The sequence below is a fragment of the Trichinella spiralis genome, assembly GCF_000181795.1.
Source record: "Trichinella spiralis strain ISS 195 chromosome Unknown Scfld6, whole genome shotgun sequence".
Classification (NCBI taxonomy): Eukaryota; Metazoa; Nematoda; class Enoplea; order Trichinellida; family Trichinellidae; genus Trichinella; species Trichinella spiralis.
In genome coordinates, this window is record NW_003526945.1 from 1,593,296 (window position 1) to 1,619,875 (window position 26,580).

The window sequence follows — 26,580 nt, forward strand, 5'->3', positions numbered from 1 at the left end:
TAGCTACTGCAAAGGTGATTTTCGAAAGATCGTATTTTAATAATAGATAAACAATGCGTACAGGGTGTATTTAATCAAATTCGATTCTCTACTGTATTGTCAAGTGATTATGACTTAAAAATGAAAAAATTGCCACTTACTGCTAAATGCGCCATTTTCTCATCGTTAACGTTCATTGTCTTTGGATGTTGATTGAAAAAATTATTTTTCAGAAATTATTCCAAAAAATAATAATGAATAAAAAGCAAAAATAGTGTTTGAATTCAATGTTTGTCTTCAGTCAATTTTCCAATCAAAACGCTGAGCTACCATCCACGGACGGCCTCAAACTGAAATGATTTCTATTAGGTCAATAAAGCGAACGACTTCGCATGCAAATTTTTATGTTATTCATTTCTGCTGATAAATACGGCTACTGTAGATTTTTAATTGCTCTTTATTTACTTAATCCACTGCGTTTGAGAAGAAAATGTAATTGTAGCTTTGCCAATCATATAAACACTTCTCATTACACAATGACCCTGTCCATTGTGTATGTTTGGTGTACGTTGCTCAAAATAAATTCGTATGTATCTATGGTGATGCAGGTATTACAATTTATTTTGGTGTAGTGAATAGTCGCTATAGACGCCGAAGCTGAGTTTTTGTATTTCATAAATAAGATGATTTAATTTCCTATAACTAGATTTTTTATTAATCCGTAACCATTAGGATAGCAGTGCAATTAAACTGAGCTTTTCTTAAGTAATGATATTTGCTAAATAGTTTGAAAATTTGTAAAAATCATGATTAGAAGGTATAAAGTGCAATGTAGATGCTAAATTGAATGCATTGATTGAATGCTGAATGACTTAAATGACGTAACATAAAAACTGATATTAATTGCATGCTTTTTTTCTGTTTTTATAGAAAATTCAAAATTAATTAGAATGCTTAAAATCAATGATAAAAAACAATATGAGTTATAATGCATTTTAATTGTAAATTAATTAGGTAAAATCACGCAACTCGAAACAACAGATTCACAGAAAGCACTTTTTATTAAAAAATAAGTAGAGACAACATACACGTAAACGGTAAAAAATTGTAAAGTTGAGTTGTAATAATGCGAAAAGTATGCAAATTTAAGGTGGTTAATCAAATTTTAGAACAAAAACAGCTCAATATCGATATCGAAAGCAGAAGACCGCGCAGACAAAGTACAGCGTAATAATGACAAAGGAAGGCTGCAGTGATTTCGTAACAGAAATTAAAAATTAGCCAATCAAATTTGCATTAGCCCCGCGTATTATTTAATTATTGTTTATTTTAATCTAGTTTATTGTTTATTTTTATATTTATTTTTATTTTTTTATTTTAATATTATTTTTTTATCTGCATGCATTATGTATTTTCGAAATTATTTTTTATTTGTACATCATTATGTCCTACGGTAACGTATTACTGTAAGCTGTTTGCCGGTGTAGTTATTTTTATCTCTAAAATGTTAATTTTGTCTTATACAGTATTTAATTTTCTAAACTTTTGCATGTTTTTTAGTTCTGTGTATTGTGCTTTTTCAGTGTAACATGTATAGATTTATTACTTGTTCTATCTATTTATTATTCGGTTAAGCTAATTAAATGTTATATAATAGCTTTTTCCGGATAATCATGCCGAAACATGTTACTGAGTTTGGATATGAAGATCCAGTGGAATCACAAAATAAATGGCGAATGTTTTACCCACGCATCAAGGAACACGATCCTTTGTGGTAGAGTAGTCAACATTTAATTGATTGCTTTTTGGGGCATTTATTTCATACAGATGAATTCTAAAAGTCGAGAAGTCTCTTTTCTTTAGGTTGGATCCTCCTGTCAAAGATAGTCAAATTGGATTGGTTGGCCAAGATACTACCGAATCTACTGAATTGTATTTTCGAGAGAAGCCTGGCGTACCAACTGAAAGGTGGCTTAGCCAGCTGTATGCAAATACACCGACAATAAAGCATATTTATGACAACTGGAACATTTCCAAAGAACATCCAGGATTTTCAGTACAGCCATATTTGTATGGTCCAAAGGGGTGTTTGTCCACTTTTAACAGTCCGCTTACAATGCCTGACACTATTAGTCGCACTTTTGGAAAGTACATTCCATTTTTGCGATGGAGTTATTTCAACGGTCCATTTGGAACAAACTGCTTTGAAAAGACTGTTTCCTCTGCGAGAACGATGGCATATTTATGTGAATTTGTTTATTTTATATTATTTTGATATTATTTGCTATTGCTTGATGTATTTTTAAGGGGTTCCTGTTTGGATCATGGACGTATGTTTTTACAGAGCTGTCAAAGGCAGTTGGAAGGAAGCTTTGTTGCGTTACCCAAAAACTGGCATTCTGCCCAGTGAGTTGTTTGTAATTTTTCTTGTTTTTAAATATAAAAATTCCATGGAAGATTCAGAAAAAAATAAGAAAAAAATTTCTCTTTTTTACTTTTGTTACTTTTCAGTTGGTGGTGCAGCTATATGGAGCGGAGTTTCTTGTGTAGCATGTAGTTTTCGCGGTAAAGATGATTGGAAGAATATGGCCATTGGTGGAGTTGGAGTTGGGATCATGTACGCTGCTAAACGTAATGAAATTTAATTTACTATTTATTTACATTACCTTTCAATCGAATAAAGAGAAATTCCTGTAACTGTTTTATTCTTTACTTTCAGATTCTGTAATACGATCTTCAATTATTGGTGCATGTGTTGCAGTTTTAACAAGTGGATGGCGTTGTTTCTTGGATTTCGAGTACGGTGTGTTTGGGAAAGGTAGTTTCAGAAGACAGTGGATTCTCGGTGATCCTTTGTCTTCGGAATATCTAACGCTGGAAACTCATTGGAGAGATGTTCCACCTCGAAATTGGTGAAGATTCAAGCACAAATGCATCGACGAATAAATTTTTCCTAAAATAGTGGTGATTTTTTCATAAAATATAGCGATCGTTTCGACTGCTTTTAGTAATTCTTGCTTTGACACAGATGAACTTTATTGCTTTTTTTATACCTTTCTTCAGGTATTTTGGAAAGAAAAATGAAGTGAATAAAAAAGTTATTTTATAGCTTTTTCTCATGTTTTACTGTATTTTACATATCGGGGTGGTAGTGATGATTTGAAAGAAGTGAATGAATTTGTATAAAAATTAAAACTCATGTTTATCTGAACCCACAACATTTACCAGAGCATAGTATTTCATAATATAGTAAAAAACAGAAACGTATCAAAATTATTTGATAAAAATATAATATATCATGCAAAATTTTAATGTTGAAACTTCCACCAAACCTTCCAAAAATACAATACTACTTAATTTTCAACTACAGTATCTTTATAATATGTCGGATGAATATTTTTGAACAGTATAAAGTATTAAGATTGAAAACTGCATAAAACTTGATTTCCTTCACTTAAAGTTTTATTTTTCCAGATGAGAAAATAATAAAACAATAAATTAACTGGTAATGAGTAAATGAATTATTTCCACTTTTCTCATTAGTTGATCACAATAATACCGGAATGTTACAGGCAGAGCAATATGGTTATATAGAAATAGGCTTAAATAGTTTCCATATTCACGGCTTGACGTTGGTAACAGTACTAGGAAAGAATCTAATGTTACATGTAGGACAGAATTTTTTTCGTTTTGACTGTAACACTGGAGTTATGCAAGCACAGCAGAAAACATGACCACATCTTAAAACACTCATGCATCTTCCTTTCATTCCTTCTTTAATGAGATCGTCTTCACATGCACAACAAGCCGGTACATACTGATGCTTAATACGGTTTCTACCATGATATCGACTTGTCGATGTGCTTTGGAATGTGCTGGCTTCATCAATTCCACGGGAATCAGACGTGCTCGAAGCACCAGTTGCAGATGTTCTATTACGCTTGCGTACTGCCGTGTTCATGTGATCTCACAAAATGAAATTACAACAGTATTATTAGAAAAAGAAAAGGAAGACGGTCGAACAGTCCTAAAATTGGCAGCAGCATTTTCCAACTGACCAAATAAGTGTGAAAACAAAGAACAAGCAGCTGATTTTATTGAGGCTTTTCCATTGGGTAAGATGTAACTGCAACTGTTTCCAAAGACGTGAGAGATCCAAAATTTAGTTTCTTATATATTTCCAGGCTTTTTTACTTATATTTCAGCTCAATATTTATGTTGAATTGAAAATAATTCCAAAAGCGACAAAACTAGCAATTGCTTATGACATATTAACAAATAAAATATATTTCCAAAATTAAAAGGTTTAAGCAAAGACCTTATCTGAGTATTTATTTATATGAAAATGTAAAAATAAAACGTTTTTCAGTAATCAAAAGCAAATTATTTAATGATGCCCAAAAAAGGAATACAGTGACAGTACTGTAGCAGTGCATACCGAAAATTAAAAATAAAGTCCAATTACCTTTAATAACCGAATACGTAGTACTTAAAAACTATGAACTACAGAAAAATATTAGGCAATTTAATCCTACGAGCTTGTTTTACAGTGATGTATCGAATAAGTATGTAAAGGTGAATAAATAATGTAAAATTTAATATTCGTAAAGACATCAAAGATGCATTATCACAAAATCAGTACATATATTTCCGCTAACTGTTGCCTAACTGTACTGCAGTGCATGTGCAAAATCATGCATACTGCAATATTTCTCAATACGAAGTTATTCATAATTTTCTTGATTCAGTTGATATTTTAAAAAAAGAATCTGTTATTCATTAAGTTTTGCTTAAAATTCTTACCGTAATTGCTGCTCTGAAACGTATTATTAAACTTCATTACTTCTGTATTTCAGGTTTAAACTGTAAACAGTGCCGTCCAACGTCCACGTTTATTTTACTTTAAATGCAGGTCTTAAAATGTTTTATTTGCAAAAAGATGTTTGATAACATCATTATTTCTTTTCAAATATTCATGCTGATTCGAGTATCACGGCGAAAGTGCAATCATTCATTTGCACACAACAAAACAACAACAGAGTTAACAATAAGAACAACAACAACAACAACAACAACAACAATGAACAGGGTACTGTTTATTTTCAGATTAATAGTATTCAAGGTTTATTTCAGCTAATACATTTCTGATACACAGCAGGCATTCTTTCAAATTTCCATTTTTCCCAAGGAAAGTGATAGTTGTTGACAATATATTTCAAAAATACTCATTTTTTCATTCCTGTCATTTGAACGCATTCAGTTTGAATTTTCTGCATAAAAATATGCGAGTTCTAATAGTTCGCAAGTAAATGCAAGCTGCACGATAAATCAATTGCCAAATACTGACGATGAAGATCCAGTCGAATTTATATCTGTAATATCAGTTTCGTTTTCTCGGTAAATAATGGTTTATTTATTGGCTTCATCACTGTTTCTGCCGTCCAAAGTCTGCTTGAAATGCTTCTACGTAACGTGTGTGAAGCTAGTCGGTGGATCCGACTGTTTCACAATCATCGACCATCGAACTTGTAATAACGTACCGGTCTCTTTCGCATTTGGTAGAAGACGTTCTAGACAGAAGAGAAGACAATCCGACGGATTAACATTATTTGTATTTACTGTAAGTTGTAGTAAAGCACGGACAATTGACAGCAAAATCTACCTACACCACTGACAAAACAACCGAACAACTCCTCCACAATGCCGACAATCCCACATCGCCTACAAAACCCTCTTTGTTCTATTGTACTAACAGTGAAAATCAAGTACTAACTGGTCGCCGGTAGCTGGGAAGTTCAATACTCTTCCGTGGATGGGGGTATACATATATATATATATATATGTTGTTCTACATGCAGATAACAGTTATGGACAATTTTTATTCGTATTATATACAGCTAGCTGTGTTATTGCAATATTTGATTTTATCATGTTAAACTTTTGAAAGCACTATTTATTTGTTCGGTTGAATTGAATTGAATTGAACTGAACTGAAAAAAATCAATTTGCTAATTTTTCATTATTAAAAATGTATTTGGCTATTTTTCTATGACCAAATTTAAAGTGTATAAATTTTATTCAATTTCAAAAACCAGCTGTTGGAAAAAGAATAAAATAGAGATAAGTTTCGACAAAATTGTCCGCAAAAAAATGGTCATTACACTCGCTGGTGGTGACGCCTGTTGGGATTCGGTCGTTCACGATTTTTTGAACAAGACTGAGCAAGTGTCGCTTCGCTGAACCAAAAATAATGCCAAAGGATGTAAGTGAAGATGAAATTAATCAAAACTCCACTGCTGAATATAGTCAACAGTAGAATTACTGTACGGTCAATATTGACAAAGACGTAGCGAAGCAGTTTGGGCAAAGCGGATAAGGTGAGAATGAGAAGGCCAATGCTGTATGTGCTTTGCATGGCCAATGCGGGCCACATCAGATAAACAGGCGGTCGCTTGTCGGATATGTACAAGTAGAGAGCAAGAAGCAACATTGTCGACAAATACGACACACACCATGCCAATCGCAAATAGCCACCGTCCAAATAATTGGCAATGCATTCGCTGATGCCCCAGAGACGATGGAACAAGCCGAAATCGTATATCACTATGTCGTAGGATAGAAACGGTTCCACGGCGTGACTTTCGTTGAAGTTGCACAAAAACACGTGCCCATACCTGACTATGGAAAACACTTGCTGGGCCAAAGAAACGCTTGTGATAATTAAATTCAAAAAGCACAAAATTGCACAAACAATACAGTTGGAAACATTTTGTCCAAAAATTACCACTCGATCGTCGTAAACTTGCACAGGTTTCATTTAAGCCACGAAAAGCGGCATTATTCTTCACTCTCAGTCTCAGTTCGACAGATTTGATAGCTTTTGTCAGCGAACAAATGAATTATTAACAATATCTACCCTAAAAAAGTGAAGGAAATAATTATCCAACTTTTATTGACGTCAGTGATGCTATTGTTCACCATTCACCAAAAGTGGTTCATTACATGAGAAATAAAATAAAAGAAAAAGGTCTATAAATTGATATTCATTTTATAAATAATATAAAATGAAAAAAAAAGCATGCATAAAAACTTTGGAATGCTGATTCTATCAACTGAAATATATGATAAGTAGCTACAGTTTCGAAACGACAAATTGTGCTGCTGTTGTTGTTGTTGTTTTATAAATATTAAATTTCATTCACCATTGAAAAAAGGATTTAATATTTGATTGAATTGTAATGAAAATATGTCAATCAAAACCAGTGTAGCTGTGAAAATTTCGCAACTTGAAAACCAATCATATTCATATGCCTGCAAAAAGTCCATTAAGTAAAAAGTAAAAATGATATTTTACAAGTAACGTGAAAAAAATTTTCAAAATGCACAAACTACTAAATTTTTGAAATATATTATTCATGATAAATCTTTCATACGACACAACATCAAGAATACAAATAACAGAAAAATTAACAAAGCTGTTGTTGCCATTAAGATAAAAATATAATACTGACTTTTAATATTATGATATGAACATTATTTTGATTAATAATCTTGGTGACTGAGAGAGATCGTTGATGATCATCTATCTCCTTGTTGTTGCAAAGACAAAGAGCAAGCAGAACAGGGTTTCAAAAAAGAAAAAAAGAAGAAAAATAATCATTGTACAGATTGTCCAACTTGCATTAGAATTTTATTGATCTAATCTTCATAGAATCGGTTGATTTTCATTCGACAACCAACTCTAGCAGCACAAACTTCACATACCTGAAGTTGGTGAGGCGAATTTTTCCTATCGATTCATACAATAATTCTCCCACAAGATATGGATGAGTGATTTTTGTCCAAGCATTGGAAATAAAGATGCGATAGAAATGATTGAAAAATTGAACACGGATGCTATTTTATGCTGCTAATTTAGTGACGGTTTTCGATTAAAACGAAGCTAAGGCTAGTAACGAAACTCCAATTTCACCGGCCAAACCATTCAAGGCATTGTTAATTGCATGCAAGAATTAATCTATGAAAAAGTATTCACTCAGAATGACCCAAAATACGGTAGAAGCAATTTTCCATTGATAAACCATAGTCGGAGTTCAAATTAACCTGATAAATATAGTTGAATTAAATTACAATATATATCATTATAACACTGCTCAGTAATAACTCCACTGGGTTCGCATTACAAACGCCTTTCGTTCACATGAATGCAAGCAAAAGCAAAGCAAACAACCATTCGAATTCATTTTTACGCTAAATGTAGAAAAGAGGTGAAAGAATGTTGAAAATATTCTGCGCATAATGCACTGAAAGCAGTCACATGGACAAAATAAATACTACTGTTCTTTTGAAATTTTTACAAAATCTAAATGAAAAAACAGACAAATTAAATAGAATTATTTCAGATCACTTTCAGACTATTTTATTATTTTAAGAAAGCTGTTGAATTTTTTTACAACATTAATTCTAGCTCTTTCAAACATTCCCAGTAGAATTTTGCCAAATTTCCAAACACGCAGCAATCTACCTTCCAAGCATTGGAATATTCAAAATTTTGTTCAACTATTTCTAATTTGAAATTTTCATTTCAAATTTTACAAATACAAAAAATTGTGCAGCCTGGTGGAAAAAGGTTGCAAAGTTGGTTACTTTTCGTCAGGAAAAAGAACAACAAAATTGTAGCATAATTTTAGAAAGTTCTCAAAAATCATTCAAATTGAAATTACTGCTTTCGAGCGGAATTAAATGTTTATTTGAATTAAAAATTGAATTAAATCAAATCGAATTAAATCAAATCTAATTTAATTATGGAAATTTATATTAAAATTTAAACCAGCGGAAAAATAAAAAATGTGCAGATTGTAAAGTTTAATAAGAAATCTATAAGCTCTTTTTTTTTAATTTTCAAGAGCAGCTAATTTGCAGATAATAAAATAATGCAGTGCATTCATATCTGTCTACAAAATCATAAAGCATCCTATTTTATTTCCAAATGCTGATAATGATCAATACTATAAGCATATAAGTTGCATATACATACATACATATGTATATGTCGTTGTGAAAGTAATGTCAACCTCATCAGAAAGACAAGTCATACGTGGGAAAATCATCAAACGTGTATTATAACTTTGAAATGCATTGAGCAGCATACAGATTGCATTCGTGTTCAAAAATTTGAAAAACAACTGATCAATCGAAAAAATGAGGATAAATAAATGATTTTTCACCTCTTATTAATAATCTGAAAGATTTGGTCAAAGATTGAACAGCTGAATCGAATTTTGATTATCCTTCTACAGATTCGAAGAATAATTAAAATTATTCCGATAAAAAGTAAATGCAAATATGAGCATATATATTTCAATAAATGATAATAAGTTCACATCATGTAAAATGATAAAAATGGTCAAGTAATTTCATTTGAAAAGAAAACTACAACTTACAGTAAGCAATTGTCATTTATACGTTAGCTGTTTCAAATAATTTGAAAGCGAAAGTACAGAATAATTGATTAATGACAAGTGAAATAAATAAAATTTGCAAATTATTCCATTTTTCTTCAATGATTCAGTGAACAAGTTGCAAAATGGGGCACTTAAATTTACAAACGAACAAATTGATCGCACTCTTTCTTCGATAAACACAGCTTAGGTAACAACAGTTTATTTGTTTAATGTCCAGTATAAGATCAATTAATTGAAATTTTCCACAACATCACAAATTTGGATATGGACATTTATTTAGCCATTTTCAGGCTGATCAAGTGGCGTATTTGTTCATGCAATTCTGATATTTACGACAGCAAACGCGCAATGATTATTAGCACACGCAATTTCCATCAAATTTGTTTTGCTATCAAATTTTGTCAATGGAAAAATTCCACTTTTCTATTCTCATTGTTCAACTTTATCTAGCAAAAGTTGTGGCTCTTCAGTTATTAATAATTGCCCAAGTAACAGCAGCATATTAATTTGTGCTCCTTTTAAAATTGTTAACAATTTTCCCCCAAGCCATTCACAATAATAATGTAAAAATAGAAAAGCAATCTTACCCCAACATATATATATATATATATATATATATGTATATGGAAGAACCGGGCGGATTGTACCGAGTGGAATTTCTTGCAACGCTACTACTGATCGCTATGATCGTAACAGAAGCACTGATTGCTTGTGGAGTTGGACAATTTTCTGTCGACAAATTTGTCTTGTATTGCATCGAACAACGTCAGCTTTGTAGCGGTGCTTCAGGTATGCTAATAGAAAAGAAAATGCAAAGAAAAAATACGACTGATTTGTCAGTCAGTAGAAAAAAAAAGGAAACAACATACAGACCGCCGTTGGCCGTTGTAGTGGCCAATTGTCACATGATCCAGTGTTCTCATGGTGTTCTGAATTATCAATTACACCATCGAGGAGCATCAGGCAAATCCTGAGATGTGACAATTGATATGCAATTCCAACATCAGTTCACGTTCACGTTAAAGATGTTGTAAATCAATATTGGAAAGATGGCCGAAGCTCGACACTCGTTGAACTCAAATTGCACAGTCGACAAGAGCCAATCACAACAGAATCGCTCATTTTCCAAGTGTCAACAAATGCAGATGCCAAATTTATAACATCTTGTTTCAATTGGCTCATTTGGACAAGATGTAAAAGAAAATAATTGCTAGCCAAGAAAGAAGTGGCAGGAAAATTTCCGCGCGCCGGTCCATTCACAACGCCGCTATGTCAAGCATTAAGCTTGCTAATGATCAGGCAAGCGTATGTCAAATCTAACACAGCCCTGATGCAAAAGTTGAATGCGATTTTACCAAAATCGATTTGTTGCGCATGAAGACAACAACAAACAACAAGTCAGCAGTGATTGGATTTGGAAAAGCAAGCAGCATTTTTCATTCCAACAGCATGCATCCACTGCACTACCTATACAACCAGCACTTTTCCAGATTTGGGAAATGATAATTTAAAATAATATAATATAATCAATTTATCACGTTCAGTTGTTAATAATTCATTAAATATGTAAAACATTTGGCTGAAGAAAGAAAAAATTTCATTTCTTTAAACGTGACATTAGCTTGAAAAGTATCCGAAAATGGACAACTAATTTTGGACCATGCTTGGTGGTGTGATGTCTTGTATTGGAAAACGCTAGTCGTCATCGTTGTATGTCAAGTTGCTCATTCTTGACAATTCTCATCAGCAAATTGCAAATTTGAAATTGTGGCTGCTTACGAAGCCGGATTCAAATAGCTTGCTCGCAGAACGACGACGGCCAGTATGAAATGCAATATTATGCAGGCGACAGATGAAAGAATTGACCGCTAATATAATTGGTGCCTTGTTTCTCAACGATTCTACCAAAGACATCCATTATTCTCAAATTGACTACAATTACGCTCGTGATGTGTGATTGGAAATTTTGGGATAAAATTATTGCACAAGTGATTGCAAAAAATTATTGCATTTCTTTTTTGCAAATCAAATCTGATTAATTATTGAAGAAAATAATGAAAAAAATGACGTTGCAAAAGTTGAACTAAAATTCCATACAAGGAGTTTATACTTTCAATGATGAAGCAAACTTAGCTGAAAATTTCAAAATTAATTCCCAATAATCAAACATAACTGAAATAATAAATAAAAGAATGCTTTCATGAACGATATAAATATGCTTTTACAGATACTTAGAATTGATACGCAAGACATAATTTGAAAAAAAAATTGTTTGTCATATCTCAGTTGTCTCAATTGTTACGTTTGACGTGGAAAACTTTTCCGACTTTAAACTTATGTTAAAAATTAATCACGCAACTTCACAACTAGCAACTGCTTTGATAGCCGGACAATTGCTAAGTCGTTTGGTTGTGGTGTGTGTGTGCTAAGCGCTTGGTGCATCATAGATGCACATATATATATACATATATACACGCGTACATACACGAACAAATAGAGAGAATAAGAAAGTAAGTGGGAAAGAGAAATAAAAATGACGTTCGCCATAGTATGGACGTTTACTATAGCATGGGCGTTGGCTTTGGATCCGGTCGACGAACTGCAAGCCAGTATTGTTGTGCAGCTTTCACAAAAATTGTTAAATTCTTTGGGTCAAATGCTGGCCGAACTGATTCAAATAACGTTGCTCAATCTCCGTTTTCCAGACTTGGAGACGGAAAAAATGAACATCACCAACGTGACGTTCACCAAACTCGACTGGCTGAACGTTCAGCTGATATTAAAACAATCCAAAGGGATCAATGCATTATTAGAAATGGGCGTTGGCGAGCTGAACGGATTATACGAGTTCGATTTGGGATTATTCTCTAGTCAGGGTCGGGTTCGACTATTGCTTGTCAATTTGACAATGAACGCAATGTTGACTAAAATCACACCGACCACTCTGACCATCGGCAGTTGCTCAAGTCGGCTGCAAGATGTACGACTATTTTTCTCTGATAAAAGCTGGTATGGAAGTTTGCTAAATTCGGCTCGATTTGCTATAGAAGCTGTGATGGTAGCTAATTTTGGTAAATTAGCTTGTGACATAGCCATCAACGCGACCCACTACACGAGAACTTATTTTGACAATACGTAAGTAAAATTACTTTAGCATAAAGTTCATCAATTTTGTCAATAAATGCAATCATCATGCTGCTCATCTATTTGTTTTTTAAAATTTCTAGTATATATACATATATATATATATATATTTATATATTTTCTTGACAAATTTAATTAGTCAACTTGAAAAGATTAATGATACTACGCTATGTAAAAGTGATCAGTCGATGATTTATGATCTCACTGCCAATCTACACTTGTTACACTTCCGTTTAGCCAACAACATATTAGAACGTATTAATAGAATTAGTAGAATAAAATAAAACAATAAAAAAAATTACAGTTCAAAATTAGTTGAAATTGAAAATTTTCTTACCTTCTCTCTATTGAATGACACGTACGATTAATTGATCACAAACGTATGCAGTTGTTTTTGTTAAGAAATACTGCAATCGCATCCGACATGTTGAAATCCACATGCGGCAATAGTGCACCATCAGAATCTTGGCATAATGTGTGGCAAATGTCAGGAAAAGTTTCAAATAAATTTCAACTGCACGTACACCTGTCGGACATCGGTGTCCACTGTGGTCATCATGGTCTGCTGATACCATTCCAGGTAGAAGTATTGTACGCCGGTGAAACAGTATCCACAAACCACGGAAGACCGATACGAATCTCGTCCGACAGGCAAATGGTCAACGTGTACGCCAGTGAGCAGATTGTGAACGCTTTTTTCGAACATATCCACCGCCACCAATTGGACAAATATGAAATTACCATCAACAGCAAAATACTGCCGAGCAGTCTTCGAACGCCGTTCACTTTACTCTGCTGGGGATGTGAGCTGCTGATGTTGGCCAATTTCGAGAGACCGCCGGATTATATCATCACTGCTGACGGATCGGTGTTGGATTTGATGGTGTCGATCCAGCTGCGCCTTTCCAACATCCTGAAACGGGACAAACTGCTGGAAGCCCGTTCCAACATCCGAGTAGGGGTCAAATATTCGCTCGACCAAAGCCTGCGTTTGCAAGCGGAAATCACGTTGCAGCAAGTGAACGTGCGCATCTTGAAGATGCCAGTCAAGAGGGTATTCGGACCGATGTTGCAGCAATTTTTGGAAAACCAAGTCCGGAGCAATTTGTGGAACTTGATGCTGAACCAGTACAAGCAATTTGCCGATCTCAATCAGATCCAACTTAAACCATACTGTGAAATGGAATTTCAAAATGCCTCACTGATGACAGTCGACAATGCCATCTTGCTCAGCACGGATATTGTATTCGACCATTCGACCTGGGTAGCCAAATTGAAACGTTTGTTTAGTATTTGAATAAAATGATGATGAATTTTTCTCTTCAAATAAATGTGACAATTTTAATATACTTCACATCTTTACAAAAATGGGCTAAAACTGAAAATGAATGCAATGGAATCAAAATTGATTTCCAATCTTTACCTACAAAAAAAAAGAAAAATTTCATTTAATAAAAAATTAATGTCATCCAAATAACAGTCGTCAATAGTGAAAAAGATCGCCAAGCATGTACATGTACAATTTTTAAGCTGCTCAATTTGATTAAATATACAAAATACTGATGATACCAACATGGGGTAGTGAAAGCTGCTTTTATCACTTCTGAAATACGAATCATTATTATTTGTTGAATTGGTTGAAATGAATAAACAGAGGAAGAAAAAAAAATTAATAAATCCAACAAAAATGGCGAATCAGAAACAAAGCATTTTCTCTATTTGAAATAATCATCACAACAGTGAACAGCGCCAACCGGCAAAGAAGTTCCTTTTCTTGCCGGAATCACCATAAATATTTTGCGTCAATCTTCGACCAAACGAAGCTGACTGAGTTGTTGAAGCTTCCTACAAACAACAACAACAACAACAACATAATTATACTGCAAAAAACAAACAATTATAGTATCATTATACAAGGTTCTTTTGCGCTTTCGCTTTTATATCCCGAGCAAGAGTAAAAAAAGCACTTTCGACGTTGATGTTCGCTTTGGCGCTCGTTTCCATAAATTTAACACCATATTCAATTGCAAGCTGATATTAATTATTAATAAAAATCTGATGATCAAAACAACAACAACAACAAGAGAACAACAAATCAACATACCTGAGCACCACGTTCTCTAGAAACTTGACGTTTGTCTTCCATGTCACATTTGTTTCCAAGTATAATTTTCTCCACATTCGCTGAAGCATGCTCTTCAATATTTCGAACCCAATTTTTTATATTTTCAAATGATTTTTCATTCGTAATTTCATAAACTAGCAAAATACCCTAAAAAATAATTGAAAATAAAAATTCTTATGAAAATTAATAATAATAATAATAATAATCAAACTGCGCTTACCATTGCACCACGATAATAAGCATTGGTTATCGTTCGAAACCTTTCCTGACCAGCCGTATCCCTGTGTTTTCAACAATTAGAAATAACAAAAAGCAATTGTTTTCTTTTATCAAAATTTATTTACCAGATTTAAATTTTCAAGCATTCACTGTCAATTTAAATTAACATAATGGATTATAAATTACCATATCTGAAGCTTTATCTTCTTTCCGTCCAATTCAATAGTTCGTATTTTAAAATCAATACCTGAAACATTGGCAGAAGAGAAAGATTAACATTAATTTCCATTTGAAAAGAGCATCCAATACCTACCTATTGTAGAAATGAAAGTATTGTTGAATGAATCTTCAGCAAATCGAAACAGCAGGCAAGTCTTGCCGACGCCACTGTCTCCAATCAGCAACAATTTAAATAAAAAATCATACGACTTTGCCATTTTTTAATAGAATTTTAAGCTATAATTTGACTGTTTTATTGTTATTGAAAAAGTTGTTCAAATAAAAATAAATTATTCAGTGAAAAATCGCTTTTCAATTATGTAACTTAGAATTGCAACAATAATTCGTCTTATTACGTGTAGCAGAACTGCCAAACAACTACTATTCATGCAAAACAAACATCCAAGCATTTGATTCACCTCACCATCAACAATAGAATGATTCAAACTTAAAATAAATAAAAGCAAAACTGCATCACAATATTATACAGCATAATAGAAAAATTTGGAAATTTTATTAACTCAAAAAACCTTAACTTTCAAATATAAAGTTAAACCAGTTCTCAAAAACTTTGTTCTAAACAGCATTTGCATCGATCGTGATTGATAACAATTAGCTTTAATTCGTTTTATTTGAGTAACACAATAAGAACATCAACTAGAAAACAAGCTATAAATTTTACATCTTTTCAAACAGTAGCAAAATTTAAAATATTTTAAAAGCACGCAGCTCAAAAACAATCAAAGCCTAAAATCCAGAATGCTACGTAAAAATGAAACAGCAAAATTTTTATAGAAAATAATCGATTGGAGAAATTTTTCATCAATTGAACTGTTTAATCCAAAAAATTAACTATTCCAACAAATCATTAAATTATTTCAGCAAGATAACAAAGGAAAAGAATTGTATTTTATCTATTGCAAAATACTATAATAAACTTGTTATCTCGAATTATTGAAACTGATAAATAATTCTGTGCAAAATTAAAATGTAAGAAAATAATAACCATAATAAAGAAAGCTCTTCGATCAGCAGCAACTGAATTTACAGTTCAATTACAAAAGTTTATATAAACATTCGCTTGAATAACTACTATAAATTGATGCAGTTGCATTTAATTGAATAAATCGCATCACATTGACTGTTAAATGCCATACTTTACAATTAGAACATTGGAAAATTTTAATTTAAATACTAGCAGTTGTTTACAATCACCAACCTTGTTAAAATGCAAAAAGTGCCACAATAAATGATTGCACAAAATTGTTTACCCAAAATTATGCAAGTCAGCACAGTTTCCATTATTTTATTATCAAAAAAGCATCACGAATCAAACATGAATAGCTTACAAATGCAACAGTAAGAACGGTAAGAAAGACGAAATTAAAATATTTACAGTAAACCATTTTCTAGATCAAGGTAAGCAAAAATGGGCACTCTGACCATGCTGCGAACGCTCGAACGTCTCAAACAAAATGTAGGAAAAGAATATTTTAAAAAAGAAAAATTTGATTTTTTCAAATTAAATTAATTTTTTTATAATTTTAAAATTGCTTAATAAATTAACTTATTGACAAATTTTTTTATTATGAAATAGGTTGTTTCTAATTTGAAGAATGATTCAAAATCAAAAAATACTTTTTGCTTGATTCTACAAATTCGATCATCCAATTGGTGTTTGCATAATTAATTTTACAAAATGAAAAATAATTAGTTTATTAAAATAATTTTTTAATACATGCACAATTAATGTAAAAAGTTCCGAGTTGAACTTAATGAATTTACAGTATGCATTACCAAAAGTTTGTTGTGCAGTGAGAATATTGCTTTTGAAACATGTTGGCAAGTGCATTTGCATTTTTATTCAAGAAATTTCCACCATTGAACTTGTGAAAATATTCATATTGATTTATTATTGAACGACAAAAGTGAATATTTTTTGCAAGTGAACTTATTGCAAACACTTTGAACAGAAATCACGCAATGTGCCGCAAAAGAACACGCGCAATTTGTGCCGCTGTAATACGGAAGGTTAATTTATATTTCATACAATAATTATTGATTGAGATTTTATTGTTTCTGCTATTTGTTTTTTTGCACTGGGATTATAAACAGGTCGTGCATGAATATTATTTAAATTTATGGCGAAGCACAATGCATTGCATTGCATTGCGAATATAAAAAAAAGAAATTATTTATGCAGTAATTTTTTTTGATTATTAGGTTGAAAGTTTGGTGACTGTTAAATGTAAAGATTTGAACATTGATTTGGAGGATAAGAGTAAATATCCTACGATTGGTATGTGTAGATGTCGGTAGTTGGTATTTGTAAAAGTCTTTCACCAATGTTACTGCAGAGTTGTCTTTGAATGATGTGATGAAAACTGCTGTGGACGATTTTGACGGTGAATATATCCGGTTAGAAACAATTCAACAGCTAATAAGAAATTCAAAATTACTGGAATTGTTTAACAACGATGAAATGATCCGACGAAACAGATCAGCTCCTTCTCCACTTGATTGCACAATTTTTGTAGTAAGTTGTGTTTGGATGTTTTGTGACGATGATGTTGTGAAATTTTATGCTCCTTATGGGTGTTTGTGCGATTTGATTAAATTTTATTCTTATTAGGATAATCTTCCCGGCAATATCACAGAAGCGTATTTGCGTTCAGCATTTAAGCTCTGTGGTGATGTGCTTGATGTCTATTTTCCATATTGCAAACAGAGTTTGTATTGCAAGAAACGATTTGCTTTTGTTCAGTTTACAAGCTGCGAAGCGGTTTTGAAAGCTTGCGGTACCGAGAGAAAGAATGCGCAGTCATGCAGAGCAAAAACAGAAAATCTTCCGAATCCCCAAATCCCTTGTCCCGTTGCTAAAACAACTGCTGCCAGTGAGATGCACATGCAAAAATTTTTCCCCGTCAAGCACAAGAGGAGACGCCGAAGGCGCAAATGCAAAATGAATAGTAAAAATTGTGATCTTCCGAAGGATTGGGAAATTTTTAGCTGGTAAATTCCAGTCGACATTGTTTAAAATCTTTTTCACGCTAATTATAAATCTATAATCGGTTTTTACAGGAGAAAGTGGTATGATCTGAAAATGATTTATAAAAATATACAGCTGCAAAATTTTACTTTACTCAAGTGGACCTTGAAAGGGCAGTCGTACATTATAAATCGATATCGAGAACAACATGGTAAAAAGCAATTACGAGGAAAAGAAAAGGTAGTCACCAATATATATATATATATATATATATATTTTTAATGCTGTTAATATTAATTAATGGTTAATTATGTTTTCTTGCAGTTGACGATGAGATGGGCTCAAGCCAGAGAAAAAGTATTGAATAATATTTTGAGTAAACGCTGTGAACGATCAGTTGTGCATAAATGAATTGTGCATTGTTTGTTTCGTCGAGAGTGTCAAAATGTTGGTTACTTTTGCACGAAATTTAAACAATGCAAAACATCTATTAATCACAACTTATGCTTGTAAACAGATGCCTGTTGAACGGTCGCAATCTGAATTTGAATTGTCTGACTGAATCATTCTGATTGAGCCGACATTTTTATACGTTTGAATAAATGTAAATTTTTACACGAATAATTTGTATCGTTACGCTATATAGCATTCAAGCAGCAGTCTGTTAAACATATCCTTATTATAGCTTAATTATTAGCTTACAGTATTAACTAGTATGCTTAAATTGAGGAAATTTTTATTTTTATTGCACGGTGTTATAACATGGCATCTGTTGTGTAATACAAGTAATTCTGTGATCTTTTAACAGATTAAAATGTTCAATCAAACAGTCGCACTGAAATGTGCTTTTTATTCTCATGTTTATACTAGCAATGATTCACATATACAAAAGGCCAATTCCAGATATTGGAAATCAAGTTTCAGTCGTGACTGGCACTTTTGAAACTTGCTATTGAAAACTATAATACAAAGAATTGTTTTTAATCATATTATTGACATTATTAATCATTGTATTTTTTATATGAAAGTTTTTCTTCATTAATCTGCATATCAACTGGCAAATCACAATAAGTTCTCAGGTTGCTCAGGCAGGTAGCAATAATTGTTCATACGTCATTTCAAATGAAAGAAGAAAAGATTGCTTAAAGTTTTATTTCTAAAGTGAAATTATTTATTATATTATATTTGAAAATTAGCTTTATTCTTCACTTCGGTGTTTTCATATTTGGCTTAACTTTTGCGCATACTTTTTTTCTTTCTTACTGTATGATAGTGTAAATCTGATAAATATGATGCAAAAATTAAGTGTTGCAAAAGCAGTGGCAGTTTGGTAATTTTCATTGGTTTTAATTTGGAAAAAGAATAATAATAATTACGCAAAAGCACAGTTTCCCGTAATTTATTGCATTTGTAAGAAAAACTGTTTGCAAAATCTGTAAAAGTTGGTGACAAGCGGAAATTTATTATTATTAAGAATAATTTTTTTTGTCTTCATTGTAGCCTCACGTAAGAATGCAACGATCATGTTGGATATAATTGCAGATTAGCATCTGGTTCATTGGCAACTTGTCAAAATTTGAAATATTTGTCATTTAGATTAAGCGAGTAAGTGAGCGTTTGTTTTACATAATATTTTTCGATTCAACCCATTGGAAGTCGAATATTCGAACAGTTGTAATGAGCATCTAGTGGAGCAGCGTTGTGAAAATTTGATATTTTTTTTCATCAAATGATATAAAGTGTTGACATTGTTGATGTTTTTCATTGTAAGCTTCAATTTAACTAGAAGCGGTGAATTATTGATTCGTCCGGTATGTTGTTTTCCTTGATAAAAAAAGCGAGAAGTGAGATTGTAAATCATTTAAATGGATGAGTGTAATTTTTAGATTATTTTTCATTTTGCTCAGCATTATTTGCAGAATGAGCGTTTTTGAAGTTTTCAAATGAATTATGTAAGGTCATGTTTGCTTTGGCGTTTTATCTGTTGGTAGATGGTTCGGTGAAAGAAATGAATGTTTTATAAAAATTATTTATTCAATGATTAATCGTTGATCGGTTGACTTGTTTGACTGAACACTTGGACTGATGTTTTAGTTATTGCTTTGCAGTGGTGTCGTATTATTTATTATTATACGTTCAAATTATTCGCTTGCATTACGAAAAATATAAGTAATACATTTGAGTGAGATAAAGAAAACGGAAGAAGCATGTTGCTATTTATTTTGACAAGAAAAAAATTCGAAAAATCCGTTTCAGTCGTAGTTGTTCATTCTTGTTTGCTGAGCCGTGTTAAAAAAAGGAAAACTTTTCAGTGGATGTGTTAGTATTAAATTATAAATTAATTTAATTAATTCAGCCGATTTGTAATATTAATTAGTTTAATAATTGCGTGGTATTTTTTTTGTAAAATGCATTACGGCAAATATTTTTCTAGATACAGTTTTATCATTACCGTATGAACAGTCGGCGGTAAGTTTTGTTGACCTCGATGACACTGTAGTAAGTCGACTGGTCATTCAGATTTGTCTTCATAATTGTTTATAGATGTTTTTTTTTAATTTAAATTTATATTATTCCTGTAATGAAATGTTTCATATTTTGTTTTAATTTTTCTAATAATACGTATAAATTGTATAATTTGATTTGTAAACTGCATGCGCAGAAATTTAGTCTTGTTGAATGGATCAAAAGTGAGCTTGTTGTTGATGGTTGTTTTTTTCCCCTCAAGGCATACTGTATCGTGAAAGTTGAAGAGTCGGGAGGATGGAAATTCGTTTGGCAACGGTTTGGATATTGTTTTGCTGTTTCACCATGGTCGACTGGTCGATCACCGGCTTTGCGTGCTATAAAGCCGACGGTCGACTGTCATCGCGAGGTGTGCGCGATGGGCTTTTGGGTTTCAGCTTCCAAACTAGCCTGGTGGATTTCGTCGCCATGCCGGCCGGTCGGTTCAGCATGCTTCTGGGCGCTCTGGTCGGTGTGACGGTGAACCGCAAGGGCGGGCCGTTGCGGGTACGACGCGCGTCGACCATTTTTGTCACCGTCGCTGTGCTGATGATGATCCACTCGCCGTTGAAATTGCTCGCCGTCACCGAACCCGACCACATTTCCATACGATGGGCGTGGTTTTGGGTTTTGTTCGTCTGGAATTTGACGGCGGCGTTGTTGTTCGCCGCTTTTGTCGTCGGCTTGCTTGGTCGAGTGACCGTGGCCCGTCGGCCGTCGATTGTTCGACCCAAGTCGAACAAACGCTACCGCGGTACCGGCGCCGAAGACGGAGATTTGCCCACGCTGGTGAAACCGTCGGTCGAAGGCGCCGACACTGGCGCCGACCAAGCGTCCGTTCATCTCGACACGAGCATCATCAGGCAGACTTATCAAAATTTGCGCATCAAAGAAAGTTCCGCTTCAATACTGCGTCTATTGTCTTACTGTAAATCTGAATGGCTTTGGTACACGTTGGGATTTGCATTCTTGTTACTCTACTCATTGTGTAAGTGGTAAAAAAATTTTTTTAATGTGAAATTCAAATCAATGGATTTTCATTTTAATTTCAGGTCGTATTTTTATACCCTATTATACTGGTAAAGTGATTTTTGACATCATCGCTTGGAATTCGTACGAAACGTTGATGAAATCGGTCATGTATATGACACTGTTATCACTAGCCAGGTATTATCAATCTAATAATTGGTTTAATTTATGAATTTTATCTTCTTTCTTTTTTTTTACATTTTTCAGCTCAGTTTTTGCTGGTTTTCGTGCCGGCTGTTTAGAATACGGCTATGTCAAGGTGAACTTGTCAATAAGACGTGACTTATTCTGCGCGTTGTTGAAACAAGAAATTGGCTTCTTCGACGTGAACAGCACCGGTAAATCGTTGTTGGAAATTTGCATAAATTTTTGCTCAATATTGTGAATTTGTTTGTTTTGAATTCACTTTTCTTCTTCTTCTTCTCCTTAGGCGTGATCATGTCCCGCTTGTCGTCCGATTGTCAAAGTATGTCCGATTACGTGTCGTTGAATTTGAATATTTTCTTGCGCAATCTGGTGATGCTGATTGGTTCGTTGATCGTGATGGCGAATTTATCTTGGCGTTTGACGATGATGAATTTTGTCGCTTTTCCACTGATCGTTTTGGTCAGCAAAGTGTTCGGCGGACGTTACGAGGTAGGAAAAAGGGGATGTGGTGGATTTCTTTCTTTTCTTTTTTATTTTATTTTGTTTGTTTGTTTTGGAATTTTTGCATTTTCGCTTTTCAGAATTTGTCCCAGAATGCGCAAGATTCGTTGGCGAACGTTTGCGACGTGGCCGAAGAAGTGCTTAGCAATATAAGAACGGTGAAGAGTTTTGCCAACGAAGACGGCGAAGTGCGACGTTTTCAAAGCAAAGTTCAAATTATAACGAATATTTACAAGAAGAAAGCGATCGCCGTTTTCGGATACACTTTGCTCAACGAATTGTTCAGCATGATTATTCTTGTCGCCGTGCTCTGGTACGGTGGTCATTTGGTCATGGTCAAGAAGATTAGCAGTGAAAATTTGATCCCATATCTGTTGTATCAATTGCAGTTGGGTGAAGCGTTGATTGTGAGAGACACACACAAAGAGATATTTGTTCTTTCTATTATTATTATTGTTGTTGTTATTTTTGTTGTTTTTCAGAGCATTTCCGGTGTTTACGCTGGTCTTCGGCAAGCAGTTGGCGCTTCGAAGAAGGTTTTCGAATTGATCGACCGTAAACCGGAAATTGTCAACGCCGGCAAATTGACTTCAACCAACGTACGCGGTCTGGTGGAATTTCGCAACGTCAGCTTTTCATACCCGTCAAGACCGCACCAGCAAGTATTAACGGTGAGTAAAATTTTTTCCCCACTTCAAATTCGGTTTTACTTTGGTCAATTTTACAATTTTTTCATTCCAAACAGAACGTCAGTTTCAAGTTGAATCCTGGAGAAATGGTCGCTTTGGTTGGTCCTTCTGGAGGCGGTAAATCTTCTTGCATCGCCTTGCTTGAACACTTCTACGAACCGTCCAGTGGCCAAGTACTGTTGGACGGCGTTCCGGTGCAGGAATATGATCACAAATTTTTCCACAAAAAGGTGAATTTGAATTTTTGTTTTCAACAACATTCCAACCACCAACGGCAAAGTTTCAGGTATCGCTGGTCAGCCAAGAGCCTGTACTGTTTGCTCGTTCGATTCGGGAAAATATTTCGTACGGTCTGGAAGCGGACGAAGTGTCGACGGCCGAAATTATCCGTTCGGCTGAACAAGCCAACGCCTCGCATTTTATTACACTGTTTGCGGACAGTTTCAACACCAACGTCGGCGAAAAAGGCATCCAATTGTCCGGTACGTGTTCTGCTAATGCCAATAATCAGCATTGCTTGATCTATAAACGCAGAAAAACAAATCATCAATCAATGATGTGAATATTAATTTCATTTTTCCAGGCGGACAAAAGCAACGCTTGGCGATTGCTCGTTCGCTGGTCCGCTGTCCGACGGTGTTGCTGTTGGACGAGGCGACCAGCGCTTTGGACGCCGAATCGGAATTTTTGGTCCAGCAGGCGATATACCGCAATTTGGCCGGTCACACGGTTCTGCTGATCGCCCACCGCCTGAGTACTGTGGAAAAAGCGGATCGTATAATTGTCATCGACTCCGGCCGCATTGTCCAACAGGGCAATCATGAACAACTGCTTTCCGAAGATGGACTTTACAAAAATCTAATACACCGTCAATTGCACGGCGACGAGTCAAAGCAGTGAAGTATTTTTATTATGCTTAATCTTCTGTTTCGTTTTATCTTTTCCAATAAACCATATGTATATATATAATTGGGAAGAAATTATGATTCAACAAACAAATTTCATCAAAAATGAAAATTGTTCTATTTTACAATATCCATACAATTTTAGAATATATGTACGTGTAGCATTTGAAAAAATATTTCCTTATTTTTATGTAAATATGTGTGTGTGAGGATTACAAAAATTAATGTTCCTGTTATTCTTCTTGCTTCTGTTATTATTTTTTTATTCATTACGTTTGTTTGTTTGTTTGTTTGTTTATACTGAAAAATATACTGTACATGTTGAATTGGAAATTGATCAGTTGATGGTGGTCGTTTTCTTTTCCCTATAATAACTTGAATTGTTCTACACTACTCGTCGTAGCAAATGTTCCATTGTTATGAATGGCTAGCCCTTGTGGAATAAACAACCTCTGTAGATGGCAAATTGCCAATGTTCATACACACCAAAGCTGCTACCACTGATACTGACAGAAGTGGTAAAAAAAGGAGCCTCATGTCAACTGTGTGTTTCAAGTGACATCAAGACAAGCGTACGTTGTCAAAAATGCCAGAAATACGTTTGTAAGCATCATACACAATCATATTGTAATTCAAGTGTGTCAAAGTACATCCACCATATTCCGTCTTATCACAAAAAAAATAAACTTTACATATTAGAATATTCATCAGCAGCTTGTAAAATAATATGCACAAATACCTAGTTACAGTATGATCGAGAAATAACCTGTGCATCACATCTGGGTTAATTTGACCAGGAAGACAAAAGTAGGAAAGTCAATTCGAGGATCAGGGAAGGGTTAAGCATATACAAAGAATACAAATAAATGCACGACTAGACGTTCGTCTGAAGATATTCGAGCATCCTGCTTTGCAAAGTCATTTTCCTCTTCAACGACCATAACTGTAGAAAGTCCTTAAATTCGATGAACCACCATAAATTTGCATACGTTTCGTATTATTACAACTCATCTTTACAATTTTTTTACCGTTTACGTGTTTGTTGTCTCTACTTATTTTTCAATAAAAAGTGCTTAGTATGAATCTGTTGTTTCGAGTTGCGTGATTTTACCTAATTAATTTACAATTAAAATGCATTATAACTCATATTGTTTTTTATCATTGATTTTAAGCATCCTAATTAATTTTGAATTTCCTATAAAAACAGAAAAAAAGCATGCAATTAATATCAGTTTTTATGTGACGTCATTTAAGTTATTCAGCATTCAATCAATGCATTCAATTTTGCATCTACATTGCACTTTATACTTTCTAATTATGATTTTTATAAATTTTCAAACTATTTAGCAAATATCATTACTTAAGAAAAGCTCAGTTTAATTGCACTGCTATCCTAATGGTTACGGATTAATAAAAAATCTAGTTATAGGAAATTAAATCATCTAATTTATGAAATACAAAAACTCAGCTTCGGCGTCTATAGCGACTATTCACTACACCAAAATAAATTGTAATACCTGCATCACCATAGATACATACGAATTTATTTTGAGCAACGTACACCAGACATACACAATGGAGAGGGTCATTGTGTAATGAGAAGTGTTTATATGATTGGCAAAGCTACAATTACATTTTCTTCTCAAACGCAGTGGATTAAGTAAATAAAGAGCAATTAAAAATCTACAGTAGCCGTATTTATCAGCAGAAATGAATAACATAAAAATTTGCATGCGAAGTCGTTCGCTTTATTGACCTAATAGAAATCATTTCAGTTTGAGGCCGTCCGTGGATGGTAGCTCAGCGTTTTGATTGGAAAATTGACTGAAGACAAACATTGAATTCAAACACTATTTTTGCTTTTTATTCATTATTATTTTTTGGAATAATTTCTGAAAAATAATTTTTCAATCAACATCCAAAGACAATGAACGTTAACGATGAGAAAATGGCGCATTTAGCAGTAAGTGGCAATTTTTTCATTTTTAAGTCATAATCACTTGACAATACAGTAGAGAATCGAAATTGATTAAATACACCCTGTACGCATTGTTTATCTATTATTAAAATACGATCTTTCGAAAATCACCTTTGCAGTAGCTAACATGCACTTTTAATTGACCACAAGTAAGCTTTTGCCCACTTAAATTGTCCACTTAAAAATTAGGTTCATTTTAGCTACTTGGTTTCCTGACTTATGAAAAATTTTCAGAAATACGTAGGTGTGTTTTGTCTAAGTCAATTTTGTTTTGTTATGGCGTTTTTTGTCAGATAGAATATATTTTGCCTGAAGCTTAAATGTCAAGCTCCTTTCTGAATTTTCAAATAGTCCTTTCCTTATTGGTAGTATTTAACGGTCCATTTATTCTGGTTATATTGCAACGTGGTTTAGGTTAGACTTTCTCTTCAGCCAAATGTTCTAACGCAATAAAAACCGGTTTCTAACGCTGCATTATGCAAATAACTATTGCTATAACGCGCCTTATCATCAGTAAGGGTGCGTTTTCAGTTTAATTTACGGGCCAATTAGTAGCATTGTTGAACGTTCTACGAGCTCATTATAGCGTTAAGTAGCCGCCGAAGGCGGCTTCAGAATTACTGACAAGTATTCCATAATTCTGCTCTTCATATCTTAAAACGAAAATACTCGAAGTGTAAACAATTC

At 33.6% G+C, this 26,580-nt stretch overlaps 7 protein-coding genes across 7 annotated transcripts; 4 read left to right on the forward strand and 3 right to left on the reverse strand.

Moving 5' to 3' along the window:
* Positions 1-515: 515 nt before the first annotated feature.
* On the forward strand, positions 516-2,895 carry Tsp_08048 (conserved hypothetical protein). Its single transcript, XM_003373402.1, has 7 exons — positions 516-587; positions 1,149-1,231; positions 1,637-1,717; positions 1,843-2,150; positions 2,287-2,385; positions 2,491-2,610; positions 2,699-2,895. The coding sequence occupies exons 1-7, from the start codon at positions 516-518 to the stop codon at positions 2,893-2,895; spliced, it is 960 nt and encodes a 319-aa protein (XP_003373450.1).
* Positions 2,896-3,598: 703 nt separating this feature from the next.
* Tsp_08049 (conserved hypothetical protein) lies at positions 3,599-6,796 on the reverse strand. Its single transcript, XM_003373403.1, has 3 exons — positions 6,181-6,796; positions 5,520-5,597; positions 3,599-3,945 (listed from the first exon to the last, which is right to left on the reverse strand). Exons 1-3 carry the CDS (start codon positions 6,794-6,796, stop codon positions 3,599-3,601), a joined length of 1,041 nt encoding a protein of 346 aa, XP_003373451.1.
* Positions 6,797-10,060: 3,264 nt separating this feature from the next.
* Positions 10,061-10,417, forward strand: Tsp_08050 (hypothetical protein). Its single transcript, XM_003373404.1, has one exon. It carries the CDS (start codon positions 10,061-10,063, stop codon positions 10,415-10,417), a length of 357 nt encoding a protein of 118 aa, XP_003373452.1.
* Positions 10,418-12,004: 1,587 nt separating this feature from the next.
* Positions 12,005-13,162, reverse strand: Tsp_08051 (hypothetical protein). The gene is given in 5 exon segments (XM_003373405.1): positions 12,005-12,111; positions 12,126-12,216; positions 12,393-12,551; positions 12,593-12,646; positions 12,968-13,162. The coding sequence occupies 5 exon segments, from the start codon at positions 13,160-13,162 to the stop codon at positions 12,005-12,007; spliced, it is 606 nt and encodes a 201-aa protein (XP_003373453.1).
* A 1,333-nt stretch (positions 13,163-14,495) lies between these two features.
* On the reverse strand, positions 14,496-15,368 carry Tsp_08052 (GTP-binding protein Ypt2). Its single transcript, XM_003373406.1, has 5 exons — positions 15,245-15,368; positions 15,118-15,178; positions 14,933-14,993; positions 14,692-14,859; positions 14,496-14,618 (listed from the first exon to the last, which is right to left on the reverse strand). Exons 1-5 carry the CDS (start codon positions 15,366-15,368, stop codon positions 14,496-14,498), a joined length of 537 nt encoding a protein of 178 aa, XP_003373454.1.
* Positions 15,369-17,133: 1,765 nt separating this feature from the next.
* Tsp_08053 (conserved hypothetical protein) lies at positions 17,134-18,550 on the forward strand. Its single transcript, XM_003373407.1, has 6 exons — positions 17,134-17,181; positions 17,374-17,449; positions 17,508-17,686; positions 17,783-18,162; positions 18,232-18,379; positions 18,464-18,550. Exons 1-6 carry the CDS (start codon positions 17,134-17,136, stop codon positions 18,548-18,550), a joined length of 918 nt encoding a protein of 305 aa, XP_003373455.1.
* Positions 18,551-19,011: 461 nt separating this feature from the next.
* Tsp_08054 (putative ABC transporter, ATP-binding protein) lies at positions 19,012-23,834 on the forward strand. The gene is given in 14 exon segments (XM_003373408.1): positions 19,012-19,056; positions 19,640-19,645; positions 19,736-19,754; positions 20,574-20,650; positions 20,802-21,035; positions 21,055-21,481; positions 21,697-21,811; positions 21,881-22,018; positions 22,104-22,290; positions 22,402-22,728; positions 22,804-22,992; positions 23,067-23,240; positions 23,297-23,568; positions 23,594-23,834. The coding sequence occupies 14 exon segments, from the start codon at positions 19,012-19,014 to the stop codon at positions 23,832-23,834; spliced, it is 2,451 nt and encodes an 816-aa protein (XP_003373456.1).
* The last annotated feature ends 2,746 nt before the right edge of the window (positions 23,835-26,580 follow it).

What these genes read in the sequence shown, in the direction of transcription:
- Tsp_08052 (XM_003373406.1), bottom strand. Translation starts at nt 15,368, where the DNA reads ATGGCAAAGTCGTATGATTTTTTATTTAAATTGTTGCTGATTGGAGAC. An exon ending in CTTATTATCGTGGTGCAATG is followed by an intron (nt 14,860 to 14,932) that starts GTAAGCGCAGTT and finishes ATTATTTTTTAG; the next exon opens with GGTATTTTGCTAGTTTATGA. An exon ending in CTAGAGAACGTGGTGCTCAG is followed by an intron (nt 14,619 to 14,691) that starts GTATGTTGATTT and finishes AATTAATATCAG; the next exon opens with CTTGCAATTGAATATGGTGT.
- Tsp_08053 (XM_003373407.1), top strand. Translation starts at nt 17,134, where the DNA reads ATGTGCCGCAAAAGAACACGCGCAATTTGTGCCGCTGTAATACGGAAG. An exon ending in TTGATTGCACAATTTTTGTA is followed by an intron (nt 17,687 to 17,782) that starts GTAAGTTGTGTT and finishes TATTCTTATTAG; the next exon opens with GATAATCTTCCCGGCAATAT. An exon ending in AATTACGAGGAAAAGAAAAG is followed by an intron (nt 18,380 to 18,463) that starts GTAGTCACCAAT and finishes GTTTTCTTGCAG; the next exon opens with TTGACGATGAGATGGGCTCA.
- Tsp_08048 (XM_003373402.1), top strand. Translation starts at nt 516, where the DNA reads ATGACCCTGTCCATTGTGTATGTTTGGTGTACGTTGCTCAAAATAAAT. An exon ending in TCACAAAATAAATGGCGAAT is followed by an intron (nt 1,718 to 1,842) that starts GTTTTACCCACG and finishes TCTTTTCTTTAG; the next exon opens with GTTGGATCCTCCTGTCAAAG. An exon ending in AAAAACTGGCATTCTGCCCA is followed by an intron (nt 2,386 to 2,490) that starts GTGAGTTGTTTG and finishes GTTACTTTTCAG; the next exon opens with TTGGTGGTGCAGCTATATGG.
- Tsp_08054 (XM_003373408.1), top strand. Translation starts at nt 19,012, where the DNA reads ATGATTCACATATACAAAAGGCCAATTCCAGATATTGGAAATCAA. An exon ending in CTGGCGCCGACCAAGCGTCC is followed by an intron (nt 21,482 to 21,696) that starts GTTCATCTCGAC and finishes TTTTAATTTCAG; the next exon opens with GTCGTATTTTTATACCCTAT. An exon ending in ACAAATTTTTCCACAAAAAG is followed by an intron (nt 23,241 to 23,296) that starts GTGAATTTGAAT and finishes GCAAAGTTTCAG; the next exon opens with GTATCGCTGGTCAGCCAAGA.
- Tsp_08051 (XM_003373405.1), bottom strand. Translation starts at nt 13,162, where the DNA reads ATGGTATCAGCAGACCATGATGACCACAGTGGACACCGATGTCCGACA. An exon ending in TAACAAAAACAACTGCATAC is followed by an intron (nt 12,647 to 12,967) that starts GTTTGTGATCAA and finishes AAAAACAAATAG; the next exon opens with ATGAGCAGCATGATGATTGC. An exon ending in TTGATGAACTTTATGCTAAA is followed by an intron (nt 12,552 to 12,592) that starts GTAATTTTACTT and finishes GTTCTCGTGTAG; the next exon opens with TGGGTCGCGTTGATGGCTAT.
- Tsp_08049 (XM_003373403.1), bottom strand. Translation starts at nt 6,796, where the DNA reads ATGAAACCTGTGCAAGTTTACGACGATCGAGTGGTAATTTTTGGACAA. An exon ending in TCAGTCTTGTTCAAAAAATC is followed by an intron (nt 5,598 to 6,180) that starts GTGAACGACCGA and finishes TACAACTTACAG; the next exon opens with TAAATACAAATAATGTTAAT. An exon ending in ACCAAATGCGAAAGAGACCG is followed by an intron (nt 3,946 to 5,519) that starts GTACGTTATTAC and finishes TCATTTTGTGAG; the next exon opens with ATCACATGAACACGGCAGTA.
- Tsp_08050 (XM_003373404.1), top strand. Translation starts at nt 10,061, where the DNA reads ATGTATATGGAAGAACCGGGCGGATTGTACCGAGTGGAATTTCTTGCA.